Source organism: Tamandua tetradactyla, chromosome 16, assembly GCF_023851605.1.
Source record: "Tamandua tetradactyla isolate mTamTet1 chromosome 16, mTamTet1.pri, whole genome shotgun sequence".
Classification (NCBI taxonomy): Eukaryota; Metazoa; Chordata; class Mammalia; order Pilosa; family Myrmecophagidae; genus Tamandua; species Tamandua tetradactyla.
The window spans coordinates 21,105,777-21,123,591 of NC_135342.1; the positions used below are offsets into that span (position 1 = coordinate 21,105,777).

Sequence of the window (17,815 nt, forward strand, 5' to 3'; positions counted from 1 at the left end):
CAAGCTCTGCCTGGAGGCGAGCCCAGTGGACCCCCGCCCCCCTCTCCGAGGATGCCCGCCCTCTCTGGCTGTTTAACCTGGATGCTGGCACCCTTGTGCCATTCTGGGCACCTATGGGCTGCCCCCCTCTCCCCACCCTCCAGAGGCTGCCTTTGGGACACGGGAAGTCTTCAGAAAAGGATATGAGATTGAAAGTAAAACAAGTACCTCTGCCCACCCCCTGGAACCTCTCCCCCCTCCCCCAACTTCCTACCCCAAGTTCAATGTGTCCCTCTTAGACACATTGAACTGGGGCCCACCTGCCTCACACCCCTTCGCAGCCCCCTACCCACCCCCTACCAGGGTGGCAAGCTCTGGTCCTTCCCTCCAGGTCATTATCCCCTGAACCCCAGCACCTGCAGCCCTCGTTTTCACCACATTGGCCTTTTTCGGTTCATTAGTTGGTTTTGTTAAGGTTTGGTTTGCGGGGTGAGGCAGGGGGACCGGGACTGCAGTTTTATTTCTCCTCCAACAAGTCGCGCTTCTTCCAGCTGTCCAGAATGTACTTGAGCAGGAGGCCGAGCTTCCGGCGGGCCGAGAGCGGGGCTTCCTCGCCGCCGCCCTCCCCGGCTCCCCGCTTCTCCGTGCCACTGTCCCCGGCCGCCTCCAGGCTGAGCTCGGCCTGGGGCTCGTCCTCCTCCAGGGCCTTGATGCGGACCCGCTGGGCGTCCTCAGCCAGCTCGTTGAGGCAGCCCTGGAGCATGGTGTAGACGGTGCCGAAGCTGATGCCCCCGGCCACCAGGGTGCCGAAGACCGGGATGCCCTTCTCAAAGGCGCGCGCCACCCGCATGGCGCCGTCCGACGACTGCGAGTAGAGGCGCAGGACCGTCTCGGGCGAGACCTCGCTGGCCAGCGGCGAGCGGATGACCGAGCGCAGGTCTCCGGCCTGCTTGCCCACCTGCTCGGCCAGCTTGGCCAGCGAGTCGTCGTCCAGACCGAAGCTGCGGTGGTAGCCGCGCAGCGAGCGGATCAGCAGGGCGTCGTCGTAGGCGGCCGCCAGCCCGGGCACCGGCAGGGCCTGGATGACCCCCGACACCAGGGCCGTCTTGAGCACCTGCTCCTGCAGCATGTCCTTCTTCTTCTGCAGGGCCTCCAGCGAGATGTCGGGCAGCGACAGCAGGCCCGCGTGGCGCCGGTGGGCGGGCAGGTCGTGCTCCCAGGTGGACACGAGCAGCGGGAAGTCGTAGCGGGCCGGTGACAGGTTGGACACCAGGAAGATGCGCGGGTCGGCCACGCCCGCGGCCCGCAGCCGGTCGGCGCAGTGCTCGCGGATCTCCCGCAGCACGGCCGCCTCGCTGAAGCCCGACGGCCGCTGGCTCCGCGTGGCCGCCAGGTCCTCGTCCACCTTGGTGCGCACGAAGTAGAACTTCTTGCCCTGGCGCAGGATCTCCGAGGCCAGGCGGGCCTCGACGGCGCCGCAGCGGCGGGGGGAGACCAGCAGGAAGAAGTCATAGCGGCCGAAGTCCACCTGCTTCAGGTACTTGTCGGCCGGGCAGCCTGGGGTGCCGGCCCCAGGCAGGTCCCACAGGGTCACGTCCGGGAACTGCGGGTGCGGGTAGGGGGAGGGGTTCACGGTGGTCTCCACCACGCCCGTGAGGGCCGCGCCGGGGTCCTCGGCCCCTAGGCCGCGCAGGGCGTTGATGAGGGACGACTTGCCGGCGCCCGACTCCCCCGTGACCCCCACTTCCAGGCGGATGCTCTCCGAAGAGGCCAGCAGCTCGCGGAGGCGGGAGGCGGCCTGGGGGATGTCGCCCGACTCGAAGGCGGTGCGCAGGGCCTCCAGCTCTTCCTTGGCCATGAGGATGGTGGTCTCCTCCTCTCCGGGCCCTGCCGGCGGCTTCGCGGTAGCCATGGTGGCCAGCAGTTCGGGGGACGGCGGGGGGTGGGGGAGAGTCACAGGACGCGTGATCCTCAGCGTTGGCGGGGGGAGAAGGTTGCTGTTCACGTCTCCTGGGCCCTGGTGTGGGGTAGGCGGAGTGAGAACCAGACAGGGAGGTGAGGTAGGGGGTCTACCCGGGATTCCACAACCCTCTCCCCACCTCTGGCCCCGGAGCACACTTTGGGCGGGAGTCAGGGGTCTGGTTTCACTTCCCTGCCCCGCCACTAACTTGCTGTGTGACTGGGGGTAAATAGACACACCTCTCTGAGCCTGTTTGCTTCTCAGGATAATAGGCACAATGACAGACCCACCCCCTGAAGCACTGTGATGAGGCATCTGGAGATGACCTAGGAACGGGGCTGGCTTCAAGGGACCAACCTGCACACTGCACTTTGGAAGGGCCCGGTGCTTGGTCTAATGCTGTGCTGTCCTCGACTTTTAAGTCTAAATTTCTGAACACAAAATTTTGCACAGGGCCCCCCCAAAGTAAAAGGTTTAAGCCGAGTGCCTGGCTTGTGGCAAGGGTCCAACGTTCACCAGACTGCCTGCATTCAGCTCTCTGCCTCTCTTTCCTCGTCTGTAAAATGGGACTAATAACTCTGAGAAGTGCTAAGCACCTCCTCAGGTTGCTGAGGATTCCATGAGTTAATACTTGAATGGTGCCAGGCTTAGCATCATCACCGTCACCATTGATATTCTAGCTGTGTGACTTCGGATAGGTCCTTGCCCCTCTCTGGGCCTCCTCTGCCTCCTTGGGGGCTCACCTCACAGGGCTCTGCAACTGCGAGCCTCGTCTGTCTAACTCAAGGCCAATTTTGGAGTCATCCTCGGGTTTGGCCCAAAAAGCTCAGCCCAGGGGATCTCCTGGGCACTGGGAATCCTGCTGGGCATTACACAGCCCTTCTGTGGTTCAGTTTCCCTGCGGTGAAACAAGACCTCCCTTAGGGAGGTCTCCTCAGAGGCCACCATCCCCACCTTGGAGCTTCCCCGGCCCACCCTGGCCCCATTCACTCGCATCTTCCTCAGCACCCCTAAAGTATGTTTACTCACTGGCACAGACTCTACAGGGAACCCCAGGAGAGAAATGAGGCTCACACACTCAGATCCCCGGGAGAGGGACGCGGCTCAGCCAAGACCAGTGATAGACCCCAGCCGGGCAGGACGCCCGGACAGGTCCCCTGAGAGTTGCTCTCCCTTGCCCGCGTGCCTGCCCCCCCAATCCGCTTGTCTCCTTTGCTCCACCCACACCCCCCCCTGCCCCCACTGTCCTCTGCCACCCCACCCTGCCCCACCCTGCAGAAATGTGTCCTTTTGACCTTCTTCCCACCTGATTGGAGCCTCCCGTCCTAGGTGCGCCCGCATGCTGCACCCACTCCCTCCCCATCTCAGGGTCGGGGACAGGCCCCTGCAGCAGGGGATAGAAGAGTTGGGGCCACTTAGTGGAGTTCTGGCTGAGGGGCTTGGTTGGAGACAGGAGCCCCTGCCTCTGTCTACCCCCAGGCCCAGCTGGACTCCCTGCCCTCGGGGACTCACCTGCCCTGCAGGCTCTCCCTCTCCCCTCACACTCTCCCTGCTGGTGGGGTCTCCTCCCTTGTTAGCTCAAGGTCAGACCCTGTTGCTAGGACCCATTATAATAGCAAGCAGCTGCTTATTGGCCCAGGGGCTCTAGTGCAATAATATGACAGTGATGTCAGCGGGCGGAGCCCCAAGGTGGGGAGGGGCCCCACCCACAGCTGCTCCAGGGGCCACTACTTGGCTCACCTGCCCCAGAGAGCATTCTCACACCTGGTTTTGTTCAAAACCCCTCCCTGGTCTCCCCCCCTGTCCCCAGGACAAGGTTCCATCTGCTTGTCCTGGCACGGAAGGCCTGGCCCTGCTGGCCACCCGCCCACTCTGTCCACCATTTCTCCCCCAGCACGGGGACTCGTCCTTTTCCAGCCAGTCACTCCCACTCTCTCCTCTGCCCCATCTTCACAGCGTGCCGCGCACGCCCCACAGGCCAGGCGGCTTAGCTGGGCCAGCAGTGGCTGGGATGAGAGGTCACATGTTGACAGGCGGGCATGGGGGCAGGTCTCAAACCACCCTCACCGCACCTGCCAACACCACCCTGCCTGGTGCTGGCCAGCACTCGCCACCCGGTGGCAGAGACACAGCTCCCCTGCCCCAAGTCTCACTCTGAACCTGCCTCCCTGGGTTCTGGCCTGCCTCTTCCCTGGAATGTCACCTTCCTCTCCCACCCTCTCCCAGTCCATCCTTCAAAGCCCAGCTCAGGTGCCGACTCTTCTGGAATGCCTTGCTCCATTCCCCCCTCCCTGCTCGGCTTCCTAATGACCCTTTAAACTTGTGTCCCTGTGGCACGAAGAGAGAGATGTATGCAAAGAGAGATGTGAACGAGGACGAGGGGAAAGCAAAGGAATCCCAGAAAGAGGGGGCTGGGGCGGGGAAGAGAGGAACAGAGTCAGGCAGGAAGACAGAGTAAATGAGATACCAAGCCAGATAGAACCACAGCAAGACAGACAGACTAAGAGGCACAAGTTGCAGAGAGACTGAAAAAGATACAGACTCATAAAGCTGGAAATGAAACCAAGACACAGACAGGGAAGAAACCAAAGGCCAAGAGAGAATAAGATACCCTGAAACCAGCCCCCTGGAGGTCACTCCCAGGCTCCAGCAGCTCCCCTCAACCCTATCCTCCATCTCTGCAGCTTGCAAGCACCACCGCCCCGCCTCTAGTCCACCTATAATTGCACACCCCCGTCTCCCCTCCTGCCTTCCTCTCTGCCCAGGCAGGAGGCTGACCTGGACCTTCCCCACCACCATTTCCTAAGACGTGCCCACAGGTACCCGCCGCTCAAAGGGATCTCCTGACCATCCACAGGTCAGTTCTGAACGGGAGCCCTGGCTCACAATTGGCTGGACCTTTCCTCCCAGAGGAGGAGATGGGGGCCCCAAAAGGGAGAAGATGCACTCAGGTCGCACCCAGAGCTAGGGGACAAGTGGTCTGTGGCTGTGTAGTCAGAATGCTGGAGTGCCAGGGAAGAGAGGAATGCAGACAGAGTCATCCACATCCGATTCCACTGACAAACACACACACGGAGACCAAGGGGTTAAAAAAATAACCAACTGCTGTCCCCAGCTACTGAACACACAGACCAGCTGATACCCAAGACTCAGCCCCATGAATTTCACAGACACCCAGATCCAGCACAAAAGGGAAAGGAAAGATCAGACCCTCAAACACAGAGTCATTATAAAAAGCAACACTGAAGCAAACATATAAAAGTCTGGCAAACACACAAATTCAGGCACACACAGGTCTACCGGCCACCAGAGATGCAGTTGCACCCAGCCAATATACACAGGCCACATCCCCTGAAACCCCTGCCTCCATCGATGAGCTTCATCCATTCCGCCCAGGTCCAGATGCCCCCTGTGCACAGCTGGGGGCCCAGGGGTGCATCAGACCCAGACACTACCCACGGATCCCCCAGGTCTAAGGAACGGGAGATGGCAGCAGCCCCGGGTAACTGTGGGCCAAGACCAAGAGCCACCGAGCACCCCATGTATGCCATGCACCCTTGGCGCCTGCCCCAGCCTCCTCCTCCCTCCCCATCAGCATGTAACACCTCTCCATGCTGCATGTGGGAAACGCAGCAATGACCAAGATAGCTCCAGCTTTGCCTTCATGGGCTCACAGTCCAGGGAGGCAGCCAGGTCCACCCCTAGACAGTGACAACCCAGCGGGGTCAGAACTGGAACAAAGACCTGTGAAGATCACCATGTGCATTGTCATGTGACAGAAAATCCAAGGACCAAGGAGCCCTGGCAGCCAGCCCCAGAACACCAGTCTTTGGGGAGAAAGCATTGCCTTGCTGATGCCTCGATTTTGCTCCTAACCTCAAAACTGTGAGCCAATAAATTCCCATTGTTTAAGCCAACCCATTGTATTGTTTTAGCAGCCTGGAAATTAAAAAACCATATATCTGATAATACCCAACATATATAAAGAATTCCTACACGCAACAACAAAAAGACAAGCCATCCAATTATAAAATGGGCAAAGGACTTGAGTAGACATTTCCCCAAGGGAAATAGATAAATGGCTAATAGCAAAGATGCTCAACACCATTAGCAATTAGGGAAATGCAAATCAAAACCACAATGAGATACCGTTTCACACCCACTAGAATGGCCACTATTAAAAACATAACCAAACAGAAAATAACTAGTCATGCAGAGTTTGCAGAGAAGTTGGGACTCAAGTACATTGTTGGTGGGAATATAAAAATAATGCAGCTGCTGTGGAAAAGAGTTTGCCAGTTCCTCAGAAAGTTAAAGACAGAATTACCATATCACCCAGAAATCCCAATTCTAGAAAGCAGGGACTCAGACAGATATGTGTACATCAATGTTCATAGCAGCATTATTCACAGTAGTTAAAAGATGGAAGCACTTCACCTGTCCATGAGTGGATAACAAATGTGGTATATCCATACAGTAGAATATTATCCAGCCATAGAAAGGAAGGAAATTCTGATTCATGCGACAGCATGGTGAGCCCTGAAGACTTCATCTTGAGTGAACTAATCCAGATACAAAAGGAAATAACCATAATATGCCAATTCATAGAGACAAGGATTACAGGGTTCCAGGGGATGGGGGTGGAAAATGGGGAATGACTAATGGGTGTAGCGTTTCTGTTTGGGGTGATGGAAAAGTTTTGGTAGTGGGTAGTGATGGTGGCACAATACTGTGAATGCAGTTAACACCACTGAACTGTAAACATGAAACTGGTTAAAATGGGAAATGTCAGGTTGTATACATTTTCCCACAGTAAAAGGATTTTTAGCAGATTCATTAATCCTTAAAAAAAGGGAGAGAGAGATGAGGCCAAGCTGGATCAGGGTGAGCTCTAATCCAAGATGACCAGAGTCCTTGTAAGGAGAGAAAAATGTGGACTGACAGACAGAAAACCAGTGCGGAGGCAGGAAGAGAGGCGGCCATGTGACAGAGGTAGAGATTGAGGTATGGGTTTCTGGTCATCTCCAGAACCTACAGACTTCAGAGGAAACATGAGCCTACCAAGACCTGGATTTCAGGTTTCTAGCCTCCAGAACTATGAGACAGTAAGTTCCCGTGGTTTAAAAACAGCCCAGCTAGTTACAGCAGCCCTGGCAAAATTAGACTCTAAACGACCATTCTATGAGAAAACCCTCAAGTCAAGAGAGCATTTCATTGATCCAGTAATTCAGACACTTGATCACTTGTTTGGTCATTCCTCAAACATGTATTTGTACTTGACCACAGGCCAGAATTCTCTTCTCCCTCCTCTCATCCCAGAGCAGACATAAAGCCCAGGAGATCAGACAGGAATAGAGAGAGAAGGAGACAGAGGAGTTGGAGACCTCTACTTATCCATTCGTTTCTACAGCAGATTCCATATATAATCAAATCTGAGATGCGGCGGGTTGTAAGATGCACCATTTGGCAGCCCTACTAACAAAGGGGAAAATGCTGCTGACAAAACTACGACACAATATTTCCTTATCACTTGAAAAAATTGTGTTTTATATATATTGAAAGAGCTCTGTGTAGACTTCCTTAGAAAACACAGATTTTTCTCATATATCACTCTTGTGCACACATAAATGGGGAAAACAGAAGTGCAATCAATTGGTTAAGCTGTTCCTGCAACACAGAGGCCTGCTGTTGGAGTCACCTTGCCTCCGAGCTGGCAGCGCCCAGGCTTTCCCGTGCTGTGCGGTCCTCTGGGCCAAACTGAGCCGTGATGACGCTACGAAGGCGGGCTCCACGGTCACATGCAGGCAGTGACAGCTACGTCACCCCGGCCGCCTGGCTGGCAGTGACTGTCAGGCATTGGCAGCTGTAACTCTTCCTGATTGGAGAGCTGTTAAAATGTGATGAGAAAAGAAGAGCATCTCAGAATCGATGAGTATTGAGTGCTTCCTTCCCCCTCCCCCACTCCCTGCCTCATCTGGGCACAGTCATGACGGAAACAGCCCAGCCCTGTCCCACAAGGAGGAAGTTTATGCAACACGCGCTTCCTATGTGCCAAGGGCCTGTTGGTTGATGTTGGGGACCCAGCCTTGCCCCCACAGGACTCAGAGTCTAGTAGGGGACAGACAGTGATGAACCACAGTGGTTAAGGCCAGAAAGGAGGAACCCAAAGGGCTGTGGGAACCGAGGGGGTGCCTGACGCAGCAGCATGTAGGGGAGGGGGCAGGCAATGAGAGCCTTTCAGCAAAGTCCCTCCCTTCAACACATCCCTTCTGAACCCTGCTGTGTGCCAGGCCCAGTGCTGGGTGAGGCTGGAGATACATCAGTGACCAAAACAGCCTCTGGCCCTTCCCTTGGGAAGTTCCTTGATCTTTGCCTCCTCGACTGCCTACATTTTCTTTGCCCACTCCCTAGCCTCTACCTTTCCTTCCTCCTCCCTACCCTTAGAGACCCCAAAGCCCTTCCCCCAGGGATGTCTACACATCATAGCCTTCACCATCCCTCCATCCCCCACAGCCACAAGAAAATCTGAAATTAGTCTCCAGGGATTCATTCATTCATTCAAATAGTTATTGAATGTCTCCTATGTGTCACTGATACAGCAGTGAACAAATTAGGCATGCCTTGCCTTCATGGGGCTTATATTCTTTTAAGATATGTCGATAAGCAAAAATAATTGTTAGTAACAAGTGCTAATGAGAAAAAAGAAGAAAAGTAAAGCAAAGGTAAAAGGACTGAGGAGGAAGAGGGTAGGTTACCCATAAATACAACTGCTGCCAATTCCCTGTAGACACAAGCAGCTCTTCTCACCAAGAGAAGTCTCTTTTCCCTCCCCTTGAATCTAGCCAACAGAATGAGGCAAAAGTGATTTCCTGGGACTTCTAAGCTCAGGTCTTAAGAGGTTACAGCTTCTGTGTTCTCCCTCTGCAAGGCCTAAGCTAACGCGTAAACAGCTCTTGCTACCCTGCTAGAGACATGCGGGTAGAGAAAGGGGCCACATGGAGATGAGCCAGAAGCTGCTAGGACATTCTGGTCTGAGCTCCTGATGAATGCAGCCAACACCACATGGGAACAGAAGAACTGCCCAGCTGATCCCAGCCAACCTGTAGCCTTTTGAGAGATAATGAATCATTGCTGTTTAAGGCTACTAATGAGACAAGTGATTTGGGGGAGGGGTGTATATTTTTGTGAGAATGATCAGGGAAAGCCTGTCAGAGAATGTGACATTCTATACAAGCAGCGCTCTGAATGAAGTAAGGAAATGAGCCACGTGGATACCAGGGGGGAGAACATTCCAGGCATGGCAAGCGCAAAGGCCCAGAGGCAGGAACGTGTCTGGAGTGTTGGAAGGGAGTCATGGTGGCCGGCGTAGCTGCATAAGAGTGAACAAGGTTGGGGAGACCTAGGAGAAGAGGCCTGGGAGGTGGCTGAACCACCGTCTCATGGAAGGACCACAGTGAAAACCGACAGTGTTAGTTGGAAGGGAATTGAGGAATGGGGCTCGTTCTGCACTCAGTGCCACCCATGTGCTGAGAAGCAGGGCCAGGACTAGGGTGAGGTGAGCGAGGCATTTGCCTCAGGAGCAAAATTTAAGGTGGTGCCCCAAAATCGAATAACTAATAAATAATATTTTAACAAAATAGTTTTTAAATCAAAATGAATGCCAAAAAGCGTAACTCTTTTTTTTTTTTTTTTTTTTTTGCATGGGCAGGCACCAGGAATCGAACCCGGTTCTCCAGCATAGCAGGTAAGAATTCTGCCTGCTGAGCCAGCGTCACACTGCCCAAGCCATAACATTTTTATAAACAAAGTACCAACTTTTTAAATAAAGACCAGGGTTATGCCGAACCATGTTTGTTACCTAAAGGAAAAGGAAAAATGTGTGTCACTGGCTTTAATGGACTCAAACTCATCATTCGTATTTTCAAAATCCACTCCTTGGCCTATCTCATTTTCAATCAAGAGAACAGAATGGAACTGCCGTGTTTGGCAATTCTCTTGAGCAAGGGATGATCTTAAATCATCTGCAATCAGCTTCAACTGAAAGAAAATGATACTCGATTCTGCCTGGGTATAAATAAAATATTTTAACTGAAAACAATGCAAGTTTTCATATACCTACTTTACAATTTTTAATATTTTTTTCAACTACTTTAAGGTCCTGGGGAAACATCAGCCATTAAAAAAATAAACACAGAAACAGGTATATGAGGAAACACGGGGCTCAGCACATCACCGGTCAGAACCCCAAGTTGTTATCCCAGCAGGTTCAGGAAACTGAGGCAGGGCGGGTGCCTGAAGGTGAGGGGTAGTGAGGGCAAGGGAATCTGGGCCATCGGGGGTAGCCTGGCCGAGGGGACAGGTGCCCCCCATGCAGGATCAAGAAGAAACACCTGCGGTCAGCCCAGCACCACCTATTAAAGAATTGAATCCACACATCCCCTTCAACCCAGCACCCTGCGCCTGGGGACCCAACCCATAACGTCCACGGAATGGAGTGGTGGCGCTGGCGCCCTCTGGAGTCTGTGGGGAGAACGGAGCCGCGTGCAGACCACACCAGGCTCCTTGCGTCCCTCTTCAACATTTCTGACCCTTAGTTTTTAACCATAACTTCCCATTTCGTTTCATTATACCGTTTGCCATTTTCTTTCAATGCAGGAAAGGGACATATCATCCAAGCTTTTCAAATGTATTAGAAATTACCGAGGACACACTGAAACATAAAAAACAAACGCTCCTGACATCAAGATGTTTACTGCTGAATTTCTCATGGTGGAAGGAGGGAAAGATAGGAAGTAACATGAATTCCCAACAATAGGGTAACGAATGAATAAATTCTGGCACACCACACCAGAGACTGTCAGTGGCCATAAAAGAAAAAAAAAAAGTTTTTTAAATGAATCAAGAGACTTGGAAGATTTCCATGGGATAAATGTGCAAAGCAAGATACAGAGGGTTGTATCTTGCCAGTATCCCATTAATGAAAGACACACACAAAAGCCACATATATCTCTATGTGTGTGTAGATATATATATACAGTATTATTAGAGCTTGGAAAATAACAGAAGGATAGATGCTAGGTTAACATGAAATTCCCAGAGACGGGTCCTGTGGGATGGGGGGCCTAGAAAGGAGAGGAGACACCCAGGCAGAAAAGGAAAAGGGAAAAGACCATTAAAAGAAAAAAATTAAAAGTGCATTGGATGCAGCGAATTTCAAAGTCCTTATCTCAGGAGAGAGAGATGGATCATATTTTGGGGAAGGAAAAAGACGAGAGATTATGGACAGGGAACAGGGAACTGAGAAATTCAGCTGTTTTGATCCTCTTTTCTGCCTTTCGGCTGGGCTGTTAAAGACACAGCTTATTCGTTATTTGCTGTTGTTTGACTTAATTTACAGTAAGTTTTTACTACTTGAATAATGTGCTTTTCACATCTGCCCTGATGGAAAAGGAGATGCACACGATGAATTTAAATGTTCTGCCCAGGCTGGTCCGCCTCTCGCACCCTGCGGACTCCAGGGCCACCGCGGTAAATGAAATCAGCTTGCAGGAGCTTCCTGAGCACCCGCCTGCAGGCCCCGGCCTAGGCCGCGGCAGCTCGGATCCCAGCCCCAGCCCCAGGATGGGATCCCACAGAGCTGGTGCCCTCCTCGCCCCCTCCACTGGCACCGCAGCTCGGGGCTACGGAGCAGAGAGACCCCCAGGCCAGGGGAGTTGAGATCACTTCCCACCACGTGACCCAAAGGGCACCCCCCCCCCTCCACCCCACCCCACCCCTCAAATCATAGTAAGAGATTCCTTTAAAGCATTTTTATTGTGGTTGCTGTTTATTTTTATTAAGCTCTTACTACACGCCGTGCACTGCCCTGGGTGTGTGAACATCCCTATCAACTCTTCTGACCTCACGTCCACCCTGCTAGGGACGGGTTAGTGCCTCATTGTGTCATTAGCGACTCACCCAGGGGCCGGCAGTGCTGGCTTTCCAGCCCACACGAACTGACCCCAGGGCTCCATGCTCTTCCCCACTGCCCTGGACGCTCTCTCTCTGGATCTCTTATCTGCATTTTGAACTGTTTGAAATGATTTCTCTATGGAGTCTTTAGAAAGATGTCACTGCCCCAGGGATGAGGACAAGGATATGTGAGAGCCTTTGGCTGAAGGACAGAGAAGTGGTGGACACAGTAAGTTCCTCCCCAGCCTGCTTGATTTTACTCAACTCTCTTTCCCCAGGGGCCGAGTGCGAGGGCTGCACGGGGGTTGATGTAGGAGGGTCTGATGCACAGTGAAGGTTTTATGAGTGAAATCTGATACCTGGGATTTCCTTTAAAATATCTCAGCACAATAAAGAAAGGGGGGAAGAGGAAGAGGGAGGGACAGAGGATGAGAGGAAGTAAGGAGAGGGAGGGAGGAAGAGAGGAAGGGAGAGAATGGGAAGGGAAAGAGAAGCTAATTGTCAAAACGTGGATAATTGTTGACACTGGGAGCTGACATTCAGGGTCCATTATACTATCTCCTCCACTTTTTTCTGTGTTTGGAAATTTCCTTAATGTTTAAGGAAAATCAAAGTTTATGCTCTTAGGTCAGAGAGATGTGGCTTCAAATCCCAGTGCTGCCACTTACTAGCAGTCCTTTATCCTCCCCGAGCCTCGATGTCTCCTTCTATGCAAAGGAAATAATAATATAGAGTTGGAATGATTGTTTATACCCTAGGGAGGTTGCTACTTCCATCTCCTGAGAGCTTAGAATGGACCAAGTCTTGGGCTTTACATGCCGTGCAATAACGTGAGGCCAGACAAGAGAGGTGATGAGACTTGGCCAAGGCCGAACAGGAAATGTGGGGATCCACACTTCCAACCCAGGTCTGAGTCCAGGGCTCTCAACCACTGACCTATCTGGGGCAGCAATCTGAGATTTGGTTCTACCCTCAACTCGGCCCTCAAGTCTCTTTGTGTCCTCTGCATAGGTCAGGACAGGCAGAAACAAATGGTCCCCGATATCTTGGTGGCTTGCGGCAAGAAGAAAGGTTTGTCTCTGACGTCACATGTCTACTGTGGGTCCACTGTGGCTCTTCCCCACCTTGTCTCCACTTCAGAACCAGGGCTGACAGATTCTACTGGGAGACTTGTTGGCATTATGGCACACAAAGAAGCGACACCACAGACTTTCAAGCTTCTGCCCGGAAGGGATTCATGACACTTCTGTCCACATTTCAGAATCCCTGGAAGGACATCCCATCCTTTCAACACTGGTCTGATGACCCTTAGATCCACGTGAATGGTGGATCAACAGCTAGATAAGTCCAGCCATTTGCTGAGTGACCGCTGAGTCCAAGACTATTGCATCTCCATAACTCATCTGCAAACGGAAGGCTGTAATGCTTACCTCATTGACCTTAAAAGAAATGCGTGGAGTGAAACACCCACAGCGACTAGCCAGAAGTATTACTTCCTCTTTCCTTCCAATAGCATTCTAACAACCATCATTTACTGAGTGCTTATCACCTGCTAGGAACTCTGATTTCTTTCACCTTTTCAGGACCAATTGTGTGCTCATTTTACCCAGGAGGAAAAAGGGACTAAGAAAGAGGGAATGACTTGCCCAATGTCATTGTTATTTACCCATAGTCTTTTAGCCCCATATCCATCCCTCTCTGCCCTTTAATGCTGGGGCTAGGCATCGGAGAACTACGCTCCCATGCTCCCTCGCCATCTGACTTTGGTAAAGAGGTGGCTCTGGAGATAAAAAGCTTAGCAAAGGTAGGCAATGCTTTTCCCTCTCTCTTCTTCTGGCAGCACCTATGGAAATGGCTGCAGTGCCTCTTCCACGGCCCCAGCTCTGGTCACAGAACCCCCCCCCCCCCCATCTGCGGTCCTCCTAGGTCTTGGTAACGCCACCTCCTCCCTTTTGTTCCCCCAGCGTTAGGGCAGTAGCTGCTCCCTGCAATCGCTAATCCCCAGGTATCCCCTGGAGATTATTTATATTTTTCCAAAACTGACTGCGGTAATATTTCCAGTCCCACATGCTCTTTCAGAACCTTGTAAGTCACTTCCCATCAAGAATGGAATCTATTTCCCCTTCCTTCGAACCTGAACAGACTTTTGTGACTGCCACGATGTGCAAAAGTGACATTACTCGATTCTAAGATTGTCATAAGAGGCAGTATGGCTTTTCTTTCTTGGGATGCTCACTCTGGTGTTGAAAGCTGCATGTACCCCAGAAGAGCATGTTCTTTAATCTATTTCTGTGGGTGTGAACCATTGTAAATAGGATCTTCTGATGAAGCTATTTCATGTAAGGTGTGACCCACCTCAATCAGGAAGGGTCATAATCCTATTACTGGAGTCCTTTATAAAAGAATAAAATTCAGACAGAGAGAGAAAGAGAAAGCCACAGGAAGCAAAAAAATGAAATGCAATCCAGAAGAGCAGGAAGAGATCAGCAGATGCTGCCATGTGCCTTGTCATGTGACAGAGGACCCAAGGATCAGCCGCAGCCAGCTCCAGAATGCCACAGTATTCAGGGAGAAAGCATCACCTTGATGATGCCCTGTTGGGAAAATTTTCACAGCCTCAAAACCATGGGTAAATAAATTCCCATTGTTTACCCTAACCCATTTCATGGCATTTGCTTGAGCAGCCTAGGAAACGAAGAGTACCTACTGCAGAGTGACAAATGACCACAAACTCAGCAGCTTGAGACATCACCCATGTGTTGTCTCATTTGTTCTATAGTCAAAAGTTCAGGCGGGCTTGACAGTTTAGGATCTCACAAGGTTTTGGGCAAGCTGGGCTCTTACTGGGGTTTCGAGGGTCTGTCGAACACATTCAGGTATTGACAGAATTCATTACCTTGCACTTAAAGAACTGAGGGTTCTGTTTTCTTGCTGGCCATTGGCCAGGGGCCAATGTCAGTCCCTAGAAGCCCCCTTCATTTAGATTCTTTCCACGTGGCCTCCTCCAACTTCAGTCAGCTGCACTGCTCTGAATCCTTTCCATGCTTTGAAGATCTCTGGCTTTCCCTTCTGCAGCCAACTAGAGAAAACCCTGCTTTGAAAGGATTTGAGTGATTAGATTAAGCCTGCCCGGATAATCTCCCTTTTAATAAATTCAAAGTCAACTAATTAGTTGTGTTTGCTACATAACACAAACATGGGTCTGGTGTCATATTTATTGTCCAGGGATTAGGGCAGGAAATCTTGGGAGTCCATTTAGAATTCTACCTACCACAAACCCAGACACCATGTTGTGAAGTAGTCCAGGCCATGTGGAGAGGCCACATGGTGGTGTCTTGGCTTAGGTCTCAGCTGACAATAAACTCCCAGACCTGGGAGTGAATGAGCCATGTAGTCCCGGTCCCCTGCCTTCAAGCCCCTCAACAGATTCATTACACAACCACAGTACCTGGAACAACTCCCATCCTTCTTTTTGTTCTTTAGCTCCCTTTCTTCTCTCTTTTGCTCTCCCAGCCCTTCCAACACAGCATAAGCAATTTCCTGTATTAAATTTCTTCTGTTGAAACGCCTATGGTTGTTTCTTCTTTTGTAGAATGGTCCCCTACTGTCCAGCCTCCCTTCTTCCTTGCTAGTAGAACCCCACTTTGTCCAGAATTCAGGGCAGTCAAGTACCTTAGGTCAGGATGGGTCTTTCTCAATCCCACAGACCAAGTTTTGATTAGGTGAAGTCAATCAGTATGAGTCTATCATCTTCCCAATGATTGGCTAACTCAATTCTAGCCAACAGGCATGAGGGGAAGTCTTTAGGGGGATGGGGTTTCTGAATGACAAGGATGGGAGGCCACCCTTTCCAGCTTTGGAGATGGTTAGTGAGGGTCTGATGCCAAAGCTATTGCCAACATATGGAATAAAAATAAATGCAAATGTCAACATGCTGAGGATGGCTGTGCTGGTTTGAAAGGATGTATGTCCCCTAGAAAAGCCACGTTTTAATCAAAATCCATTTTGTAAAGGCAGAATAATCCTTATTCAATACTGTATGTTTGAATCTGTAATTAGATCATCTCCCTGGGGGTGTGATTTAATCAAGAGTGGTCGTTAAGCTGGATTAGGTGATGACATGTCTCCACCCATTCAGGTGGGGCTTGATTAGTTTCTGAAGTCCTATAAAAGAGGAAACATTTTGGAGAATGAGAGCAATTCAGAGAGAGCAGAGCAGAATGACATAGCCACAAGAAGCAGAGTCCACCAGCCAGCAACCTTTGGAAATGAAGAAGGAAAATGCCTCCCAGGGAGCTTCATGAAGGGAAGCCAGGAGAGAAAGCTAGCAGATGATGCCATGTTTGCCACATCCCTTTCCAGATGAGAGAGAAACCTTGACCCTGTTCTCCATTTGCCTTTTCACTTGAGAGAGAAAGCCTGAACTTCATAGGCCTTCTTGAACCAAGGTATCTTTCCCCGGATGCCTTTGATTGGACATTTCTATTGACTTGTTTTAATTGGGACATTTTCTTGGCCTTAGAACTGTAAACTAACAATTTATTAAATTCCCCTTTTTAAAAGCTATTCCGTTTCTGGTACATTGCATCCCAACAGCTAGCAAAGTAGAACAAGGGCAGAAAAGAAAAGGTGGGTCCTTGACGACTCCTTTGAACTGCTGAATGAATGAGGCCTGGGTACGTTTCCTCCCTTTCCTTCTTTCTTTTTTTTTTTGCATGGGCAGGCACCAGAAGCGAACCCAGGTCTCCGGCAATGCAGGCAAGAACTCTGGCACTGAGCCACTGTGGCCCACCCCCTCCATTTCTTTTGTTATGGAGTATAACTTTTCCTTACTTCTACTGCCTCAGGGCCTCTGCATTTATAGTTCCTTTGCCTGAAGTGTCCCTCTACCTCTAGCCCAGACATCTTCATGGTCCTCTCCTTTGCTTCCTTCAGATCTTTACTTAAAAGTCACCTTGACTGAAGCCATGTTTCTTGAAGATGATTGTATAATGATATAGCTTTCACAATGTGACTGTGTGATTGTGAAAATCTTGTGTCTGATGCTCCTTTTATCTACCTTATCAACAGACGAGTAAAACATATGGAATAAAAATAAATAATAGGGGGAACAAATGTTAAACTTAGATTGAAATGCTAGTGATCAATGAAAGGGAGGGGTAAGGGGTTTGGCATGTATAAATTTTTTTCTGTTGTCTTTTTATTTCTTTTTCTGAATTGATGCAAATATTCTAAGAAATAATCATGATGATGAATATGCAAACTATGTGATGATATTGTGAATTACTGATTATATATGTAGAATGGAATCATCATATGTTCAGAATGTTTGTGTTTCTTTCTTGTCATATTTTTTTTTAATTTAAAAATTAATAAAAAAAAAAGTCACCTTGACTGAGACCTCGGCTCACCCTACATAATATCACACTCTTTTGCAGCACATCCCATTTTTCTTCCCTACATGCTTTTCCATGACACTTATTGCCATCTGGCATAGTCTATGTGCTATATATTTACTAACTGTCTCCCCTACTAAAACAAAAGCTCCACAAGGGCAGGTAATTTCATTTTGCTTACTCTCTATCCCTGTGTCCAGAATTGTGTTTGGCACATAGTTTGTGTTCAATAAAAGTTGACTAAATAAATGATGAATGAATTGTTCCAGCCACAGTTCTTTTATATGGGCTTGGTATTACTTTCAGCTGAAAACAAATGGCATTCCATCTACTGGGAGCTCCCCATTTTCATTCCTCTGCTCAATCTTTTGGGTTCCATGATGCTCCCAAATGATGCTTGCTCCAGACTGAGTTCTTGACCCCTCTAGGTCCTGGGACCCCCAGCCCCAGATAGGCCCCAGAGGAGAAAATAGACCACATCGGGGAGCTACTGGGGGCTGTAACTTCAGAAAAAGAAAATGCAAACCGC

General features: G+C 50.5%; 1 protein-coding gene across 1 annotated transcript; it reads right to left on the reverse strand.

The window, feature by feature from the left end:
* Positions 1-473: 473 nt before the first annotated feature.
* IRGC (immunity related GTPase cinema) lies at positions 474-3,541 on the reverse strand. Its single transcript, XM_077131604.1, has 3 exons — positions 3,452-3,541; positions 3,246-3,323; positions 474-1,996 (listed from the first exon to the last, which is right to left on the reverse strand). The coding sequence occupies exons 2-3, from the start codon at positions 3,300-3,302 to the stop codon at positions 497-499; spliced, it is 1,557 nt and encodes a 518-aa protein (XP_076987719.1). The 5' UTR covers positions 3,303-3,323; positions 3,452-3,541; the 3' UTR covers positions 474-496.
* Positions 3,542-17,815: the final 14,274 nt, after the last annotated feature.

What these genes read in the sequence shown, in the direction of transcription:
- IRGC (XM_077131604.1), bottom strand. Translation starts at nt 3,302, where the DNA reads ATGGGGAGGGAGTGGGTGCAGCATGCGGGCGCACCTAGGACGGGAGGC. An exon ending in GGACGGGAGGCTCCAATCAG is followed by an intron (nt 1,997 to 3,245) that starts GTGGGAAGAAGG and finishes ACCCCACACCAG; the next exon opens with GGCCCAGGAGACGTGAACAG.